This window comes from Ochotona princeps, chromosome 11 (genome assembly GCF_030435755.1).
Source record: "Ochotona princeps isolate mOchPri1 chromosome 11, mOchPri1.hap1, whole genome shotgun sequence".
NCBI classification, from domain to species: domain Eukaryota; kingdom Metazoa; phylum Chordata; class Mammalia; order Lagomorpha; family Ochotonidae; genus Ochotona; species Ochotona princeps.
This window is the reverse complement of record NC_080842.1, coordinates 56,396,683-56,418,697: the sequence shown is the minus strand read 5'-3', so window position 1 is coordinate 56,418,697 and position 22,015 is coordinate 56,396,683. Positions and strand designations below refer to the sequence as shown.

General features: G+C 35.9%; 1 protein-coding gene across 1 annotated transcript; it reads left to right on the top strand.

Annotated features, from left to right (window-relative positions):
- Window positions 1-406: 406 nt before the first annotated feature.
- Window positions 407-1,784, top strand: LOC101528122 (carboxylesterase 5A-like). The gene is given in 2 exon segments (XM_058670432.1): window positions 407-1,196; window positions 1,199-1,784. Coding segments are annotated over 2 exon segments (1,296 nt in total). The 3' UTR covers window positions 1,705-1,784.
- The last annotated feature ends 20,231 nt before the right edge of the window (window positions 1,785-22,015 follow it).

The window sequence follows — 22,015 nt, the reverse complement described above, 5'->3', positions numbered from 1 at the left end:
CTCCGTTCACTGTCTGGTAAGATGCATTAAGCTGAAAAGTAGAAGGCTCTCAAAATAATAATGATATTCTGTTCACAAAGACTGACTTTTGATCAGAATTGATAATTGCTAATTTGTCTGTACTCCTACCTAAAATTTCAGTGCAAAGAGTTCCTATTTACACTTGAAGTCTCAACTTATGGGACCCACTTTCTGTGAAGACTTACATAAATATTCATTACCACCTCACCTGCCTACACAGGCCCAACGAGATTGAGGTCCCCGATCAGAGAGCAGTGGCCATCCCGTGCTCTGGAACCCGTCTCAGTAGTGTGGGGAGGCCACCGTGAAGAGATTTAACACAACCCCAGAAGCCAATCCTGGCTTCCTGACTTGCGGGATTTGCACTGACCTTTGACCAAAGGTGATGGTATGGTTTCCAGGGGGTGCTTTTGAGATTGGCTCAGCTTCCATCTTCGATGGATCTGCACTAGCTGCCTATGAGAATGTGCTGGTTGTGATTACTCAATACCGGCTTGGAATATTTGGCTTCTTCACCACACAGGACCAGCATGTTTCTGGGAACTGGGGCTTTAAGGACCAGCTGGTTGCTCTTTCCTGGGTGCAGAAGAACATCAATTTCTTTGGTGGGGACCCTGGCCATTTGACCATCTTTGGCGAATCGGCAGGAGGCATAAGTGTTTCCAGCCTAGTTCTGTCCCCCATGGTCATTGGTTTATTCCACAGGGCCATCATGGAGAGATGGGTAGCCATCCTTCCCTACCTGAAGTCTGCTGGTGATCAAAGGAGTAAAGATTTGCAGATTGTTGCAGAAGCCTGTGATTGCAATGCATCAGACTCCCTGGCTCTGCTGACGTGCCTGAGAGAGAACTCCTCCAAGGAGTTACTGAGCCTTGGCCAGAAAACAAAGTCTTTCACTCCAGTGGTTGATGGCCATTTCTTTCTTGAAGATCCTCTAGAACTGTTGACTCAACAAACCTTCAAAACAGTTCCTTCTACCATTGGTGTCAATGACCATGAGTGTGCTTACTTGCTCCCCATGAAGACAATTCCTGATATCATTGATGGAGCCAACAAGTCTTTTGCCCTTCGTATGATATACTCTATCTTGAACATTCCTGCCCAGCTTTTGTATGTTGTGTCTGATGAATACTTTCATGACAAACACTCTTCTATTGAAATCCAAGATAGTCTCCTGGGTTGCTTGGAAATGTGTTGTTTGCGAACCCAGCACTGATCACAGCTCGCTACCACAGAGACAGTGGTGCACCAGTCTACTAGGAGTTTCAGCATCGACCCCAATGTTTTGAAGACACGAAGCCTGCGTTTGTCAAAGCCGACCACTCTGATGAAATCCACTTCGTCTTTGGAGCTGCCTTCCTGACGGGGGATGTGGTCATGTTTGAAGGAGCTACTGGAGAAGAGAAGCTGCTGAGCAGGAAGATGATGAGATACTGGAGTAACTTTGCTCGGACTGGGAATCCAAATGGGGACCACCTGTCTCTGTGGCCAGCCTACAACAAGACTGAAATGTATCTGCAGCTGGATTTGAACATATGTGTCAGGGAGAGACTGAAGGAGCAGAGACTGATGTTTTGGAGCAACACCTTTCCCCTGATATCTGCTTCTGAAACTCTCCCCAGCCCTCTTTCTTACTTAATCTTCGCTTCCCTGCTCTTGCCTTTCCTTTTCTTGTCTTCTTGAGGATTTAGTTACCTTTGTAGGATTTTATTTCCTCTCTACTATTGTAATTTCTCTCACAACCATGAACTCCATTCTGGATTTGACTGCTTTGTGTGTGGTTCTTTGTGGGATAGACTGCTTTGGCTGATGTGTTATGGACTTGGGATGACCCTTTTGAAATTCTTTTCAACATTAAAAATGCAATTTGTCTTGGATAAGATTTCTTTAGTAAATCTGGAGAACTGGCCTAATGTAACCTTATCATATGCAATACAATCTGAATATAAAATATGAAAAAAATAAATTTATCAAACACGGCAGGGAAAGTTCTCACTCTGCATTATAAAAAAGGACAGCCAGATATCAACTGTTACAGAAATGAAATAAGATGGAAAATTTTAGCAAACTGTTTATTTTCTTAAAGAGACTTCCTCCACTGCCAAAGATCTTGACTAGTCTCCTGGTCAGTCATCCGGAAGCAATTCTTCACATAATTAACAAATTTGGCTTCCACTTTGGAAAGAGAACCACCTTTTTCTATACTTGCTTGCATTTTTGATAAAGAAAGATTGGTTTACTTTTCTTAGCCATAGCTGGGAAATAGTATTATTTCCCAGAAGTATCATCTTGTAATTTTCATATGACCATTTATGGTCTCAATTCTTTATTTTAGAAAATAAATGACAGCTGGGGCATTTTCCAGAGAATATACATAAGTGTTAATTCTATAAGAATTATTTAGCAGCATAAAAATTTTAATCAGGGACTTAATTAGCAAGTATATACTTCGTTTTTACACAGCTGTGCACTTGGAATGTGAAATGAGTAACTAGAATTATTTTAAAGGATGCTACAACCTCAGACCTCCATTTGGCAAAGTATGAATGAATGCTTTTAGGAAAACAATCCTGCAAAAATACTTAATTAACTTTAGCCTAAAAATGATGTTTTTTTTTTTTCTTATTATATCTTTTCTTCCTTTTTACTGTGTCTCACTTAGTAAATGGTTTAGGTTGCCTCAGGGTATAAAATCTGTCAAGAACATTATTGAGACATAGGGGAATGTTGGTAGAATCTTTCCCGTCAGAATAAATGACAACTAATTATAGGCCAGAAACTGGAAGCCCTTGGGGAAGAAGCAAAGTCTGAATCCACCCAGATAAGGTTGTTTGAGGCTATTTTTGATGGTGAGAGTATTTATGAGTTGTATTAATAATAAATGACTTAATGTTGTAGCACTAAAATATGAAAACATTCTTATTTGACCACTAGGAAGCTGCTTGCTTGGCCACAATAATAAAAAGAACATAAACATTAAAAAATAATGAATCACTTCTTTACAACAAAGTTCTCATGGTATTCTTCAATATTCATTATGACGTTAACCGAAGTTTTTGCAGCTTTACCATGTGGCATTGTAAAAGAGATAAAGGAATACATTTTCCTTGATTTGAGAAATTCCCTGTGATTTTTTCTATAATTAGTGTATATTCCTTAGTGCTAACAATCTTCTCTGTGCATTCTCTATCATTATGCCATTCATTTTATTTATAAAAAAATAACAGGACTAAATTGCTTAATACCTAATATTTAATAATTGCATGATGATGGTGATGCCTTTTCAGATTGTATTCTTTTACCTGGCAAAGAGAAAGGGCTTATTGCTTTCGTTCTGGAATCTGCAAGTTGACTTTCTAAGTCTGCAGGCATTGTATATGTTCTGGGTAAAATCATAACACCTTGTTTTCATGCAAGATGTATAGCACATGAAGCTGCATGAGGCACTAGCAGCCTTATAGTATGTCAGCTCCTGTCCCAGCTGCGCAGCTTCCAATTCACCTTCCTGTGAATCACCTCAACAAAGCAATGGAAACAATGAGTGTTTGGCCTCTGTCGCCTCCCTTGGAGGCTGAGATGAGGCTCCTAGTTCCTGGCTTCAGCCTGGCTCAGCCCTGGTGCTAGCAGCAGTCTGAGAAGTAGGTCATGAGGGATCTCCCTCTGTTTCCTCGCTTCTTCTCTAATTCTGTAATTCCCACTTTCAAATCAATAAACAAACCTTCAAACACACACACACACACACACACACACACACACAGAGAGAAATGGAGAGAGAGACATCCAGTCTGCTCTTCTGAAAGCTCAGACAGACCCAAATGCTGTGTGGCATGAAGTTTGACCATGTTTATCGGAATAGTTTTCTTAAATAATATCATTTTCCTGGGCCACTTGAAGCAAAACAAAATGAATGCATAGTTAAAGAAAGACAGACAATGCTATCAATTCCCCAAGGGTGAGTTTATTAGATGCTTTGTGACTAGCATTTTGACTATGTGTACACATTGTGGAGGAACGCATCTGAGACAAATAATAAAGACTGATCTTGCTTTCTTATGTTTAGTCTTACATGTAAGATTACAAACAAGGAAAAAGAGAAGTTGGATGCATAGAAAATAGATATACAGACATACAGATCTTTCTGTTTAATGGAGTAAATGTACATATATATGCATATAATTTCAACAAAATTTTGGTATCCATAAAGCCAGAAAAATCAGCGTCAAGAGGACAGTTATTTTCCTGTAATCGATTTGCTATTGTAGTTCTGTTGAGTGGCAGGGGCACATAGAAATGGGAAACTGTCTTATGAATTCAATAGGCAAATAGACAAAAGAATTGTAGAATAACGATGAATGTAGAATTTTAGGATCTCATATAATGCTTTACACATACAAATCTTGTCTGCTTTTGCAGATAGTTTAAGACTGCAGTAAGTCTTGAATTGTACAAAGGCATATATACACACACAAATACATGTGACAATGAGCAGAAGAGAATATCAAGTTAACACGCAGAAAAGAGAATACTGAGGACAAGAGAGGGATTGGAAGATGAACTGATCTTCATATAGTGAGTAGGATAAACTGATAGCTATGTGTCTAATGAGTAGTGTAAGCCTTGTAATTCAATAAGGGGAAATTATTTCATGACTCCAATACCTTGGCTGATTTACTTTTAACCACAGTTGTTTAACAGATATTGATTTCTGTGCCGAATATTGTTTTTGATAGCAGCTATTAAATATACAAAAATTTTAAGTGCTTATAAAAATTAGTTCATGCAATCCAAAAGCGCAATTTTAGCTGTCATGACATAAAAGTAGTCTCTTAGGTATAAGGGTGATATTATCCACTTTCATGTAACTTGAATAATGTGACTGCCAGAAGGAGAATTCTTGGAGAACTGTGATTTCAGACCCAAGTCAATACTGGTTCCTGAAATGTAGCTATAAGTTAGTGGGAAAAACACTGTTTCTAAAACACGAATTCCTAAATAAAGCGTATTCTCTGCTAGGAATACTTATTAACAGATTTTTTAAAATACATATATGACAAATAAGACAATGAGATTATAATTTCAAATGTAGGTATACATTTTTAATATGAGTATATCCTGTGAAACATCTTAAATTACTCACATTTTGATGTAGTTCATTAAAAAATGCTAATGCTATTGCTTATTTGGAATTCAGATTTAACTAGACCTGTATTTTATCTCAAAATCTTATTTGTCTTTACTTATTCATGAGATTCTTAAAATTATCTGATCTGAATCACTCTTTTCACATCTTAGAGATGATATTTATAAAACAGAAGCATAAAAAAGAACTTATATAACTCTCCCAAGTTCACGTAGATAATGAGCGAGGGATCTGAAGGTCAAATGTAGGGGCTTCAAAATCCAATTCCTCTTAAAAACATTCACATTCACAGATTTGGTATGAGTCATGCAGAGTTGATGGAACCAACTGTAAAAACCAAAATGAACGAATGGGCAGAGAGATTTCTTGTAACATATTCAACATAACATGAGTTCTGGCCCAGAATTTGGATCGTAATGTATTCCTATTCTTTAATTTTAATCATCCTATTGCCTTGATGCTTTGTGAGTTTCCTAAAATGTAATTGTAATCATGCTATTTATGGTTTCAATATTTTAGTGATTCTCTGACACAGAGTATAAAATAAAACATGTCCACTTAGCAGACAAAGATTCCATTATGGAACCTGTGTCCACTGCTATCATTACATCTCTTTCCAACCTCTGGTGTCTCCTTTATTTTTATTTGTACACATGTGCTATGTTGTTTAACACTGAACTACTTTAGTTTTCTGAGTATAATGGATATTAGGATATAAGTGTGATATCATGCAAGGTAGGCTTAATATGGAGCTGTTAAATGAATGACCAAAGTTCTTTAATCAAATCTTGTGTTGTATTTATTATTCTATCATTTCCACCTCTCTTTTTCCTTTGCAAAATATTTACCATCTTAAATATTAATACATGGTTGGGTATTATTTTTTTCAGATTCTCTGGGCTGTCTTTTCACTCTTTTAGTTATTTCTTATGATATGCCACAAATTTAGTTTTTTTAAGTATTTAATTTTATTCGAAAGGAAGAGTTATAGAGAGAAAGAGAGTGATAAAGACAGAGTGATAGTTTATATTTATATAAACATGGATGTAGACATATAAATATGACTTCTGGTTTGGTTCCCAAATAGCTTATTCCGGGCCAGACTGAAGTCAGGAGCCAGGAGTTTCACCTGCAGGTAGGAGGGGCCAAAGCACCTGTATCATTCTCTACCTTTTCCCCAAGAGCATTAGCAATGAGTCGGATTGCAATTGGATCAATCAGCATGTTGATCAGTGTACATAAAACTTGCCATTGTCACAGGGGATGAGTTAACTTACTATGCTACAATGCCAGCTCCAAAATTTGTTTCAGCTTCAGAAAACCTGATTTATCTAATTTTGCTTTTGTTTGCATGTGCTTTGGGGTGTCATAGTCAAGGCATCATTGCCAAGACCAAGTCTCTATATTAGAGAGTCATCTCAAGCATGAATCTCTATATTTTCTTCTATTAGTTATGCAGCTTAAGACCTTCTGTTTCAGTATTGAACCATTTTTAAATGATGTGTGTTTATGAAATAGGGTCTGGATTGGTTAGTCTGCATGTAGGCATCCAGTTTTTCCTACATCTGTTATAAGAAACTGACCTGTCATCTTAGAGTGTTTTTAGTATTTTCATGAAGGTTAAGTTGCCCATAAAATGACCAATCCAGGAAACCAAACCAAACCAAACAAACAAAAAATTTATTTGGTACCTAAGATAGTTCCACTACTTGTTAAAATATCATTTGAATTATGCTCCAGAACTGAGCGTAAAGTGACCAAATTATATTCTCCCTTTAAGAATCCTCTACTCCAAACCTCACTATTCTATCCTGGAAAAGAGTAACCACCCTGCAGAGCCAGCTGCATAATTGTGGATTTTTTGCACTTCGGTATTAGTGTCTCAATGCTGTTCTCTATTTGATGGAGAATAGATTTTCATTAGCTTCTCTTTTCTAAAAGGATTCCTGTTCGTACCCCTTTAGTTAAAATTTGTGTTGAAACTCTGTCACTTCATCTTCTGAAGCAGTTTCCAAGGGAGCGCTGTGGTTATGATCAGAGGAGAGGAGAAACACACACTCCAGGAGCTCTGAAACACCTTACCGCAGACGGCCTCCCCAGCTCTGAGCTGTGTCCTGCTGTCAACATAACCACTGTTCATTTTCACAGCAGCCTTCTGAGGTGGATGGCGATTTTCACTTTACAGAAGAGGATTAGGAGTCACAGACTGATTTTCCAAACTAGTATAGATCAATAAAGTTTGGAGGTAAGATTTAAACTCATTTTTTTCCCCGACTCTGTAACACTTTGTTTTATTAGTGCTGTGGTTTGGGATGCAAATCTCACAGAGTACGTAATTGAAAATTTAATAAATTCAAGTACATAAACAGGGCAAGGCCAAATTTTTGAAAATATCCTGCATAGAAATAGTCTCATATGTTTCACCTAGTTAAGACACAAATTTATGTTCCTGCAATCCTGAGGCATAACGCAACAGAAGGGAAGTCTGTGTATTTGCCTATCTTTTTGCCTGTGTAACTTTTAAAGCCGTATAAGGTAAAAAAAGAAAATAGAGAGAGAAAGAAAGAAAACGTTTTTACCTGTCTTATGTTTCTTATATTTACAAAAATATTTGGATATCATTAAGTCTAATGGAGAATGAAAAATATAAAACATTGTATTTAAAAATGTACTAATAGGAAAATTTTAAGTTAATAAAACAACTTACATATTGTATTAAGAATTGGATATATTTACAAATATCACTCTAATCATTACCATGTGTGGGACTTTTACATGGATTTTCATTTAATTCACAGAAATGAAAAATGATTAAAAAGCAAAATAAGTGACTTTCTTGGACAAAACTGCAGTAGTGTTATAGTGTTACTTTCCTTTTTTTTTTTTTTTTTTTTTTTTTTTGCTGTTTTGCTAAGTTTCAAGTTCCAATTGCATAGAACTAACAGAGTATTCCAAAAAACACAAAAATGTACCCTTAATACTACAAGTGATCAGAACTCCAAGAGAGATAATGGAGTGAATGGTGTATTAAGGATGACTGTTTTGTTGCAATGGAAGCACAGGAAATTTCCTTCATTAATACCATATTCATTTCTAAATTTACTGTCATAAGTGAGGGAGAAAAGTCTGGAAAATCTAGAAAGACTTGTTCAACCTCCACTGACCTTTATTCACCATCCACTAATATGTTACTCCTCTCAGAACTTCTAAAAATTATAATTCAATGATGTTCCTAGGGTTATAAAAAGAATACAAATATCTAGACTTTACCTATTAGTCTAGACTTTCCAGGGATTTCACAAAAGCCTTCCCCAAACTTTTCCCCAACTAATCTATGTTCCCCACCCTTGGCTCCTGTGAAATCCTTAATGTCCAATCACCTTGTTGTTTCTCTTTTCAAAATCAATTGTCCTTTGTATTCAACCATCATATTTTTTTTCAAACTAAGAGATGCATGTGGCTGGTTTTTATGTTTAGATTAGAATAGAGCACATATATTTTGGGCATTGATCTAGCAACAAAAAAATGTGTTACAGGAACTCTGGTATAGTGGATAAATCACAGCTTGTGACCTCAAAGATATTTCAAATGAATCTGAATGTAGACCCTTGGTACCTGCACTACTTCCAGGCTTTCCAAATGTTTTAAATTTTTCTCTTTTTCTTTCTTTCTTTCTTTCTTTCTTTCTTTCTCTCTTCTTTCTTTCTCTCTTCTTTCTTTCTCTCTTCTTTCTTTCTCTCTTCTTTCTTTCTTCTTTCCTTTTTTTGGATTCTTTCAGGATGGCTCAACCTTTGCTTATTTACTTCTGTATGCCCATTCTCTCATTGATTTCTCTCACCCTGCATAATACCTGGGAGAGATTAAGTTCCACACATTGAGTGGTCTCGCTTGTTGTTATATGTCGTTGGTTGCACATGACAGTCAATACCATTGCTGTTCCTATTGCTGGTCACCAGCAGCCGTAAACGGTATAGCGCCAGTCATCCTTGCAGAAGCCTGGTGTTCCCTATCTCAGCTACTGCCTACAAGTTTTCTTTTTTCTTCATTTCCTCACTCTTGATGACCATAGGACAGATGATTTCAGGGAGTAATGATCATTACTAGTCTGCCTGTACTGGAATTTCTCAAAAGTGAGAAAAGTGGGTGGGTGAAGATCTGGATTATGTGCTAATTTCTAGTGCTTGGACCTTCTGTTAGTGCTTGGAGTGGCTGAAGAGGTTTAATAAAAGGAGTGGCCAGCGCAACTTTTCCTTTGAGATCAATTACTCTGTTGACTCGTCAGAATTGAGCTGAGGAGGAGAATGAGAGAGGGAACAGGATATTAGTGGTAAGGAATTCAGTACCACATAGAGATGCAGATTCCATAAACAGGGGCAGGAGCTGTGCTTGTGCACATGATCAGAGTAAAGAGTCTAGGCTTGCATGCTCAGCCTCCACAGTAACGCATCCTGCCTGCCTACACTGAGGCTTGGTTCCTCCTCCCTACTCCACTCAGATGTACATCCCAGTCACCAACACATTCTTTTCCAGAAATACACTCACAGACACACCCAAAATGAAGCTTTCCCAGGTTTGCTAATATTTCAATAGAAATTGGTAAGTAAAACAGATGGTTTCGTGAACACCCCTTATGTTTTGCCCCTAGTGTGTTTGACCTCTCACACGTTCCAACCACTTCTCCCAGCTTGTAGATACCATTTCTTCTCTTCCTCTTTCTATCCCTCGTGATTGCTTCCTTTGCCGCCTGATTTCAAGAAGAAGTAAATAAATATCTAGAGTGAAAGTTAGGTTTCATTTTCTAGTAAATGATATTTTCAGAGAGGAACTATAAACCTTAAATCCAAGAACAGAACACTCAAAATGCGTAGCAGATTAAAGCTGGTAGAGATTGATCTGCTAGTTCGCATCGCCACAAGCACCTGCAGGAAGATAGGCCACAATTCTGGTGCAGCCATCCAAAGAGCCTAATGCAAGCCTGTAGAAAAAGCACAATTTCTCAGGAATTTGTAACGAAACAACTAGACTTTTCTTAGGTAATAGGCCTTTGTACTTGGAATTAGAATCTTTTAAACTTCTAATTAAAATGTGGCATGGGGAATCCAAGAGTCTGATTGGGTCAATTGCTTCATGGCCTAGTTTTATGAATTAGAATTACTTCTGCTTACTAATGGAATTCTTAAAATTATTAAAGTATTTTGACATATCAAGGTTATCCAGGTTAATGAAAAATACCCTCCTTGAAAGTCATAGAATACGTTGTTTATAACACTAGAGTAATCACTATCCAGGAGGATAAATAAGATGTTATCATTGTATTTAATTTTTGATACCAAAATAATCTTAGAATAGTTTCCTGAATTAATTTTCCATTAATTTTGCTTTACCGTTAATCTTCTTAATTACTTGGTGTTTTCTAAATCCATGTCCTGACATGTTTTTTTGTTGTCTTCTCTTATTTCTAGTCCTTTTCATCTCTTTAATCTTGCACATATGCAAAAAATGTTTAAAATTATTTTTGTAATTGACGAAGGATTGTGAGTAAAAAGTTTATAATAAGAACAGAGCGGTGTGGTAATAAAGACAGTCTTCTTCATTTCTCCAATATTTACAGCAAGTTAGGCAAGAAATCAAAATTTGTATGCAGAGACGGAGTTCCAAGAACAATGAATTTTTAAAAAATGTTTCTCAAAAGCTCAGCTCACTCTGATATAAAATCTAATAAAGTGTGCCTATTTTGCCTTTGCATTAATTAATATGTTCATTTTATCTGTTTGTACACATGGAATCCCTGCCATGAAAAAGATACTGTGCTCAATGCTTTCAATGGTTTGCCTAAAGAATGGTGAATAGCTGAGGTCTATTTATATGTGAATATCAGAGTAGCATGATTTTCACTATAAAATGGAAATACACATGCCTTAAAAGCAACGTTAGAAATTAATATCATACAAATGATGCAGATTCTGCAAATAATTAATTTTATTCTGTTTTTCAAGAACAGAATTTGTAAAGCCAACAATTAGATGAGAGAGGCAGATACAAATTAATCATTCTATAATTGAAGCATGGAAAAGTTTGTTAGTGAATATCATTTGAGAAAGTATAGTTAATGGTACATTATGAACTTAATTTTGTGGGAGTATAAACACAGCTTACAGAGATTAATCTTTGACTATAAAGACAAGAGTAGGGGGAGATGGGGTGGTAGTATAACAGACTGGTTCTCTACCTGCAGTGTTACCATCCCATATAGGAGCAGGTTCTGATCCCAGTTGCTCCATTTCTAACCCAGCTCCTTGCTTGTGGCTAAGGAAGGCAAAAGAGGGTGGGCCACAGAGCTCCCGTGGGAGACATGGAAGATTTTGCTGGCTCCTGGCCCCTGGCTTTGGATTGGCTAACCTCTGACGATTTTGACATTTGGGAGTGATCCAAATGTCAAATCTCTCTCCATGTATCTTTGACTTTCACATAAAATAAATGGGTATTTTAAAACAAACAAACAAAAAATTTTGAAGGGTAATTTGTAGCAATAAGCATTTTAAGTATCTACTGTATTTTACTCCCTATATGCAAACCTTGATATTTAATGCTGTGATTGATTGTATTTTATATAAGATTAATATAAGGTTAGATACATTAAGCAATTTACCCCAGTTAATACGCCTTAAACACATAGAGCCAGGATTTGAACTTTAAGTCACGTGTAAGACACTGCTTCACAAACATATTCAAAACTGGCAACTGAAGTGGCATTCTCCCCTTGTTTTCTTTGTGTTTGTAATTTGTTAGACATCAAAGATCACAGATCTCTCACACAGCTGTCATTTCCTTGTTATGTCTGTTCTATTGTTCGCTAGGATTACTTGCCTTGGTGTCCAGTGTGATGACCTCATGGAGTTCTGGATTATTTCTTGCTGTACCGGTGATAACTGCCTTGCTTTTACCTCTGCCTCCGTTTTTTCCTTATTTCTCCTGAACCATCTGCCGCATGGCAGTGATCTGCCTAAAATGAAATTCAGCGTGACAGCCCTCTGCAAACAAAGACTTCTTTCCTGTTCCTGGAAGCCCACAGAAGTAAAGAATTTTTCCTTTTGGCATACTAAGACTTAACAGCTAATACCGATCCTTTGTTGCTTCAGTTACAAAGTTGCACTTCCAGAAATGCTTTAAATATAGTTTTTTTTTCCTAATTAGTGATTTTCCCCCTCACATCTCCAAACTTGACATTTATGCTTCATTTCTGTTTGTTTGGAGTCACCTGAGCAATTATTCTTATTTAAAGATTGATAACAAGCTTGATCTCCCCTATAAATTCTTTAATCAAACCCAAAAATCAAAATCTATTTTTTCAATTATGCAGATGTAGAACCCAATACTGACTTTTTTGGGGAGCAGTTACCAAATTTCAGAGTTATACATTTAAATCCCTACTCCACATCTAAGTTACTTGAAATAAGAAACAGTGTTTTAAGCTTAATAATTTCCTAGAGTGAATAACAGCACTTGACACCAAGTGTCAGGTAAATAAGTGATACAGAATTAATGAGGAAAAGAATGCATCGAAGGGAGAATAAAACCATTGGTGTCTCCTTGTAGGCCTCTCACTGTCCAGCACTTGGTGTAATTTAGTGTATACGATGGGGCTAACAAGCCACAGAGGACAAGACAGAGTGTGCATTGCGTTTCCACTGACGCTTGAACGTTAGTTACATAATGAAAGGGTAAAACTGGGACTGAAGCAGTTGAGAACTGTCACACATGGTTGTTTGGAGCTCCCAAAAGATGCTTGGAAAGGCAGATTTGAGCGGGTGGGAGTGGGAGGCACAGAATACAGCAATGACTAGGAAATTGGGTGTGGGGGTGAAGTGAGAGAAATCTGGGGTGGGGAGGAGCAGATGAAAAAGGCAAGATAATTAGTTTCTACGATTAAAAAATTTCATTTTCCAAATGATTTTTCAATCCAATTCATCTCATGTAAATTTTTAACATCTATATTTGATTCAGCAACTTGTTGCCATACAAAATGTTGATAAATATTTTTTTTTCTTTTTTTATCCATAAAAATATTAAGACAGATTCATTTAATTACAGTAACCCTTCCCGGCAGGGTTCCAGCTGTGCCTGTCCGATGATCATTTCTTGCCTGACCTAAATATTTGGCCTTGAGCCTCCTGCAACACCACCTGTGGTCAAAACACAGTCCAGGTCTTTGCAGTTCACAGTGGAGTGCTTGTGTCCCAATGCTCATTTTCTGATGTGCAAACTTTGGTCTTCCTGTAGGGAATGGGATTGTGACAGGCACTTTATCTCAACACAATGAAATTGTCATTTATTTTTTCCTCTTACTGTTTCACTACTTTATTCAATACAATACCATGGAAAGTGAGACTTTCTACTGATGTCCAATCAGGAAACTGCTGTGTTGGAATAGTGTACTGTTTAAATGTGTTGCCTTAGAACACAAAATTGAAAAAGACAAGGGAAGGACCGTGATGCTGGGTCATTTTACAATAAGAGAAAAGTGCTGTATGGGTACAGTTCACGTGTCCACATGTTTTGTCTCATTTATTCTCACAAGCTGCCAAAGGATATTAAATCTTTCATTTTCATCATCAAAACAATGGGATTGGGAAGTAACTGAGACAGATGCTTCAATTTTCAGTGCAATCCTCCTTGCATGGTAAAACGGTTTATAGGTGAGTTTATGAAAGTGTTAACTATGAAATTGTTGGTCCATCTGCCTTTGTCACTCAGTGAAAAGCATTTCAATTCATGAGTTTAGAAGGAATTTTCATTAGTGCTATGTCCATATTGATGGTCAAATCAATATATTTATCATTAAATCTTCATTTCATTTTGAGAGCTGCACGATGGTGTTTATTTAGAAAACTAAGATTAGGGTCTGGCACAGTAGCATAGTGGCTGAAGTCCTGGCCTTGTATGCATAGTTATTCCACCCACATTTCAGCTCCCTGCTTGTGGCCTGGGCAAGCAGTTAAGAATGGCCCAAACCCGTGGGACCCTACTCCCATGTGGAATAACCGGAAGAAGCTACAGATTTCTGACTTCGGATCTGCTTGGCTCCGTCATTTGCGGCCACTTGGGGAGTAAACCTGCAGATGGAGGATCTTTCTTTTCTCTCTCCTTTTCTCTGTGGAGCTGACTTTCCAATTAAGAGAGAGAGAGAGAGAGAGAGAGAGAGAGAGAGAGAGAGAGAGAACAAAGGAAAGGAAGGAAGGAAGAAGGAAAGAAGAAAGAAAGGGAAAGAAACTAAGATTTGCAGAGGAATAGAATGTTTTCATGGCTTGGAAGTAGGTGTAAAAACATATGGATGTGGGCCGAGCACGATGGCTCAGCAACTAAATCCTTGCATTTCAAGAGCTGGAACAGGGTCAAAGTAGTTCTTGAAAAGATACTCAAGTGATTTATTCCCAGCATGTTCTACTTTTTTGACACTTAAGCAATGGTAGAGACAGCAGGGGAGCAACCACGTTAGTCTAAGGAGCTGTGGAAAGTTGTCCTGTATAATAAGTTATTATGGGCAATTAAATATAGTCATAGAATTCAACATGGAAAATCTGTGAACGTTATTCACTGTCACTCAATCTTGACCCAGTAAAGACTTTTAAGATGGACAGAAATTGAGGTTTGTGCACACGATGTAATGACATAAACTAGGACATCAAGAAATAACAGTAAAGGCATTTTAGTAGCACAGACAATAATCAGAAGAGAATGCTAAATACTTTGAAACTTGGGAAATTAAGGAAGAATGCAGGGTTGTGGTCTATCTCTCTCTCTCTCTCTTCCTTGCTTTCGTCCTTTCTACCTTCCTGAGCCTAGCAATACAGCTCAAAATTTACAACTCTATACAAGTGTAGCTTAGATGGGGGGGATAATGTAATTAATACATTCAATGTTAAAAGTAAAATAGTGGTGATCACTACATCTACTCAGTATCCATGTTATTGTATACCAGGCGGTTGGCAAGATCGTTTCTATAAATCGTCTCATTTTAAAACTCCCTACAGTACTCAGATGAATATCTTTATCTTGAAAGCTGAGGTTTCAGTAGGTTATCTTCCCCTAGTTCAAGAATCTTCAAAGTGTTGAATCTAATATGTTGTAACAAGCACAGCAAACTAGAGTTACACAATCCATGACAACTAAGGTTATGCAATGGTGACCGAATGGACATACAGCTGAAAAATGTCTTTGTAAAATTTATATTGAACATTAACGGTGAAGTTCCTATCTTGGACCAAGGTCTAGCCAGTGTTGGAACATCTCTGGATAAAAGAATTACACTTTGTATAAAAAAGGAGACTAAGACACCACTGATATCAACACAGCTTACTGATTTTATGGTTACTTTAAACTAAACATACTCATTAAAATTCATCCATACATCCTTCTTGTTCCTTGTCATGATAACCAAAACAACCAGACATTATCAACTATGCATATCACGTCACAAATTATTCTTTCCAATATATTTGAAGGTATAACAATATTTTTTGAAAAGGTAACTGTTCATGACAATTTCTTGAAGCATGCCTTGTGACGCTATTAGCTGTATACCAACGATCCCAATTTCACAACTAAATGGGGGGGAGGCCAATTATGTCTCAAAATAGAAAAAAAATGTAAGTTGTTTTATCTATCAAACTGCCACATTTAAGGATATTTAGTTCTTCTACATAACATCGCCCCGGAAAGAACTTCAGACATCTGTTGTACACAAATTACCTCCTTTCTTTGTTTAATGGTTTATTGATGTTATTTGGATGTCAGAAGCACGGACAGGGGAGCAGGGAGATAGAGAAAGAGAGATCTGTCATTTTCTGGCTCACTCCTCAAATTGTGAACAGCATGTCTAAGCTTGGTGGTCTGAGCTAGGATTTATTTCTCAGTTTCTGATCTCAGAGTATCTGTTTGAGTATCTGAAAAACAAAACAAAACAAAAAACAAACAAGCAGACAAAAACCCTGTGAAATAGGACACAGGTTGCCTCAGTTTAGTGCATAAATAAAAAAACCTATTTTATATTATTTCAAAAACTCAAAGGCCATAACTTCTTGGTTTTTTATGTGTGGTTGAAATTTGTATGTGAGCTGTCTGAAGAAATCTGCTCAACATAAATTCAAAGGTAATCTCTATTTTCTTAAGATATTCTGTATATCCCATCTTTCTCCCAATATTCAAAGAGGAATTTATAAAAAAAATTAATAATAGGGAGAAGAGCAGATGTGAAGTGGCTGAGTTATGCTAAACTTGGCATTCAAAGACATTCTGGTAGCGGTGAATATGTGAAAAATACACAAAACATAAAAATCCAACCTTAAGAATTGTGCCCCTGGAAAACATGTCACTTGCTTTTATGATCAAAATGTAAAGGAAGATCCAGAAAGAACCTAAATGTTCTTGGAAACACTAAGAGTAGATTTACGGGGCTCTCATTTTCATTATTATCTTTTGGAGAAAAAAAATGGGAATTTTTCCTCTTAAACAAATCTCTAAACTATCTGCATAAAATGATGAAAATGATACATTTTCAAGGTACAGTCCAAAAATCTGATCTTTGCTTTCATGTGATCTTGCATTTTGTAAAGAAGTTTGTTCCCTTCATTGACTCTGCATCCTTCCACCTAAAGTCACCTTCAAGACAGACACAGCCCGGCTTGCTCTGGTTCTTACCTTCATTCAGGATCACAGATCAGCCCTGCTGCTTTCCCCTTCAGTGAGCCATTCTTCCATTGCCTTTGCCCTCCTTATTCCCTTCAGCCTTGTTTGCCTGAAAGAATTGGGGTCAATAACCAACAATCTTTCTTTCTGAAATCTTTCAGAATTGAGTTCCTTCTTTATTGTAACTTTGTGCTGTTTTATTAGAACTGATGCAATCTTTATTATTCGTTATGTTGAATATATGTTATTAAACATATTTTTGAAAAACCCTTAGTTGGTAAACAGGTGTTTGGGATTTTTTTTAAAGAATTTAAGTAGCAATTTTAGCTTATTGTTGGTGTAAAGTACAAGCTTCATAGTTTCTTCAATTACTTTTGAGAGGAAATGGATCAATCAAGACTGCAGATATCATCTCTGAGATTGTGAGCAGTTTTGTATTTTGAAAAGTCTAAACATGCTTTTCTCTTGAACTTTTCAGAAGAAAGAAGTTTGCTCTTGAGAAAGAAACTACATCACTTAAACTAATGTTCTGATCTAAACTTAAAAAAAAAAAACTATTTTTATCCTCTTTCTGCTCTCTTTTCGCAAATTGCCTATCAACCACCTCCTCCTGCAATATGGTAGTGAGGGATTTTCATTCTCTACATATAATATGCATAATGAATAAATCACATATGTATGCCTGTATAGATAACCTTGTGCCTAAGTGCACAAATAAACTTAAATATTCCTAACTGTAATAATGCAAGTCTTAAGCATAGTAAGTCCAGCCCAAAACAATAAATGTCAAGTCTACATTATTTGAGTTTATAGAGTGATTTACACTTCCTCGCATATCAAATTAGATACTGAATGATGGGAAAGATGAATTTGCAACTCTGCGATATTGAATTCAAATAAACTACCCATTGATTGATTGCAATTTTGTATTGCTAGATACTAAAAAATAAAAATTCCCCAGAAATTACAATTGAAAATAAGAAAATAATAAATGAGATGATCTCTTCACATTTGTAATTTTGCTATTTTTAAGATTTATTCAATTATTTATTTATTTGGGAAGGCAGATGTATAGAGAAGAGACAGAGAAAAAGATGCTCTGTCCGATGATCCACTCCCCAAGTGGGCGCAACAGCTGGTGCTGTCCCGATCCAAAGCCGGGGACCAGGAACTTCTTTCAGGGTCTCCCACGTGGATACAGGGTCCCAAAGCTTTGGACCTCCCTCTATAGCTTTCCCAGGCCACAAAGCTGGGAACTGGATGGGAAGTGGGGCATCAAGGACACGAATAGGTGCCACATGGGATCTTCACACTTACAAGATGAGGATTTAGCCACTGAGACATCCCACTGGGTCCCCCATAATCCAACTTCCAAAAATAATCTGATGCTAGTAGACCACAGCAAAGCATTCTAGAACAGGCAGAATACCAAATGTGGGTGGAAGAATAAGTGTGAAATGCATTTTAAACAACTTAAAAATTTATGTGTAATCATGCTATTTTTAAATATGTGTGCATGTATATTTTGAAACAGATGTTTGTTTACAATAAAATTAAGTAAACAGACTCATTTTTATACATATATACAAATGGATGTTTATAAACAGGTTATTAAAATGTTAAAATTAATAACAAACCTAAAAGTCAGGCTATGTAACTTTTATTTAAAACACTATATACATTTTATCCTGTTTTTAACACAATGTGACTCACAATTCAAAATTAAATATATACATTTTTATGTACAATGAACTCTATGTAAAACACATTGAAAGAAAATAGATATTGTGATGCAATACTTGTCAGCAAATTAAGAAAGGAAGATATAAAACAGAAACACTTAACAAGGTTGGAAGTTAAAGGACATAACAAAAAATTGAGATGGTTATGTCTTCTATCAATAATATATCACTAAAACTTACAAAAATGATGAAGAAAATTTAATGAAAAACTAAATTTCTTCATAAGAGAAAATTACTGGGACAAGCTTCTTTTAGACATAAAATAATTTAAGAAAGTAAAGCCTGCAGGTTACTAAAATTTAATATGTATTACCAAATTTTATCTTTCCCAAAGAGATCATTCATTTCTAGCGGAAATAGAATAATACTATATTATTAACTGTTATTATCACAGAAATATCACACTTCTAGCAGCATGCAATACTAGAAATATATGTGTACATTTCTGTATGTACATTTTCTTACAAATGTTAGAGTGAGATGAAAAAGAAGAGGCACAACAAGCAAGTCTGGGAATTAACTTTTTTCTAAACTTCTCCAACTGGAATTTTATCATAATCACAACAGAAATTCAGTTACTACTAATTTTAGTATATGGATCGTGGAAAAGGCCAAGAGACAAGTATTCACAAAATTGATACATTCTGTTACTAATGATAAAACTAAATGAAATATGTAGAGTTTAACACTAAAGATTAAATGAAGCAGAAAAGCAATGAAAACATATATTCAAAATTCTTGTAAAAATAAACTTTTTAAAGTATACAAACTTCTTGAATAAGTTAAAAATATAAAATTAACTGAATAACACAAATAAACAAAGAAGCCAAAAAATAATGACTTAAATCCAATTCCTTAGGTATTAAGATGCTTAAATACATTGAGTTCCACTGTATTGTGTTAAATTTGGCAAATTAAATGAAATATGTCATTTTTAATGTAACAGGTATTTTACAATTTAACTTTCAAAATCAACATATTTGTCAAAGTTAAGTAGTCCATTACTAATCATTGCATAAAATCTTTCAAGTTCAAACACATGATTCCTCTCTCAATAGTTTTCATTTGCCAGAACTTTTACACTTTGATATGCAAATATGGATAATGGAAGGAACACAGCATACAAAAAAAAAAAACAACAAAGAGATAGCATTCTACCATTTTCTAAAGTGTGATGAAATTTCTAATTTGTATTTTAGGAAAGACAGAGATTACAATAATACCAAAAAGAATGAAATGTTCTGATGCATTGGAATTCATTCAAGTAAGTTCATATCATGCAGAATACATTTCAATACATTCACGATTTAATGGAGAAAAGGCAAACAACAATACATTCAAGTTACTTTAGATTTTTCTACACTAAGGAAACAGATGTTTCTTCCTTTTGTATTACAGTTGCTAAGTTCAATTCTCAACCATGAATTCTAACTTAGAAGTAAGCAAGTCACACTGTCTGCTCCTCTATCCAGCATATCTCATGCCTTCCAGAATATCAATTTCTTGTTCTGCTTTTTTCTTTCTATTTTGTGTCTCAACTTGCTCCTTAGAAATTATATTTATCATTTTTTCAGAATTAAGTCTCCTGATGAAGTACTCTGGCTTCGGTTCTTAAACTTCAGCTCACTCGTACCTGCCCTCTCTCCCTTGATGAACTTCTTTAGTCACAAGGCATTAAATAAACCTTTGTGTCCACAAATGAATAATATTACATCTCAGACATTTTGCTAATCTATAAATGCTTGTATCCAATTGCCTACTTAGCAATTCTTTGCCAAATAGACTTTAGGCAGATTTTTAAAAAGTTCAAAATCATAATCTCTGTTTTCTCTATATTCTGAAAAAAAGTTAACTTTCTATTTAAAATAATGACCAACATAATTCTAGCTGTTGAGACCCAAATCACCCTTGGCTTCACATTCAATCCATCTGGAATATCTATTGATTCATTCAAAATGCCCATGTCCATGATATCCCCATTGCTAATGCATTTATCTGAGTCATTGTTACTTTTGGTTAATTAGCATAATTTGCATTATTGCGATTACTGACTAACAGATATTCTTCCCTCTGTACTTGACCCCACCAGATAGGCTTTATCTCAACATGGTAATCAGAGCATCCGCAAGTGAAAGTGGAATTGGCACTCCTGATCTCTAAGCTCTGTGCTGATTCTCCACTCAGCCTCAGCATCTGACAACAGACTACTTCTGTTCTTTCTCCCTTCTGTTACTGGCTCCTACCATTTCCAACATCTTCCATAAGTTCCCTTTGCTGTTATGTGATACCAGGCACTTATCAACATTCTCTTTCCATGAAAATAATCTTCCCTTAGCCTTATCCTTCCAATCCTTTCATCTTTTCAAAGGAACTTTTAATTTTTTACACTATTGTACTCATTTTCAGTTTATTCTCTTATGGATCCAAATCCAATCTTGACTGCTAGCTATGAGAAAGCAGAAGTAAACTCCGAGCTCTTTAAAGGTTTATCTCTGCTAGCTGGCGATGTTGACTCCTGGGATTGGGGTTAGAGAGCCACTGTGAAACATGTGTTGATTCTTTCTGCTTCTTGCCCCTTCTCAGCAGGATCCTGCAGAGCAAGGGATTTTTCCATTGTTTGGCTCTGGCAATCTGCATGGTCTCCCTAACACTGTATTCTGTCTCCAGAAACTGGGATCCTGCAGGGCGTTGTGGGTTCAATGGCAGAAAAAGTCTCTCATGACACTGCTCTCAGGAAACTTTGTGAATTTCTACCCAGTATTATGTAAAGTGTAGATTCCAGTTAGTTCCACCATTACAACATGCCTCTATAACCTGAACTGACAACTGAGAGCTGGTTTGCCAGTTTACTTCCCAAATTACACACTATTGTAACTTACATATTTCCTATCGGGAAATTCAACTTTTGTAAACAGAAAATAATATCATCATATATTTAAATATAGCTATGATGGACATATTTCAATATATCTTTTTATGTAGTTTAAAATTTACTACATGTGTGCATCAAATACATTCAGCAAATTGATTATACATAAAACAATTATCCTGTTGTTAGCTATACAATGTGTATTGAATAAAACAGGAAACAGAGATTCACACAGGAAAAAATTAAGATTCACAATATAGTAATAGTTCTGAAACTGCTGTTTTTGTGGTTTATAATTATATTTTGCAATTTGATGACTGGTTTTCTATTTTTATGACCAAATGCAGTTTAGTAATTTTAGTATTCAGTAATTTTAATTTTAAAATGATGCAGATGATAAAAATAAAATCTTATACATCTGTGAACTTGAAGGAGATAAAAGGAACGTGGAGGACATGAAAGAGTGGAGAGAGACAGAGAGAGTGAGAGTGCAAGAGAGTTATTGAGGTTCTGGAAACAAATTCTATTTCCTATTATAACATCAGTTCTTGCCAAAAA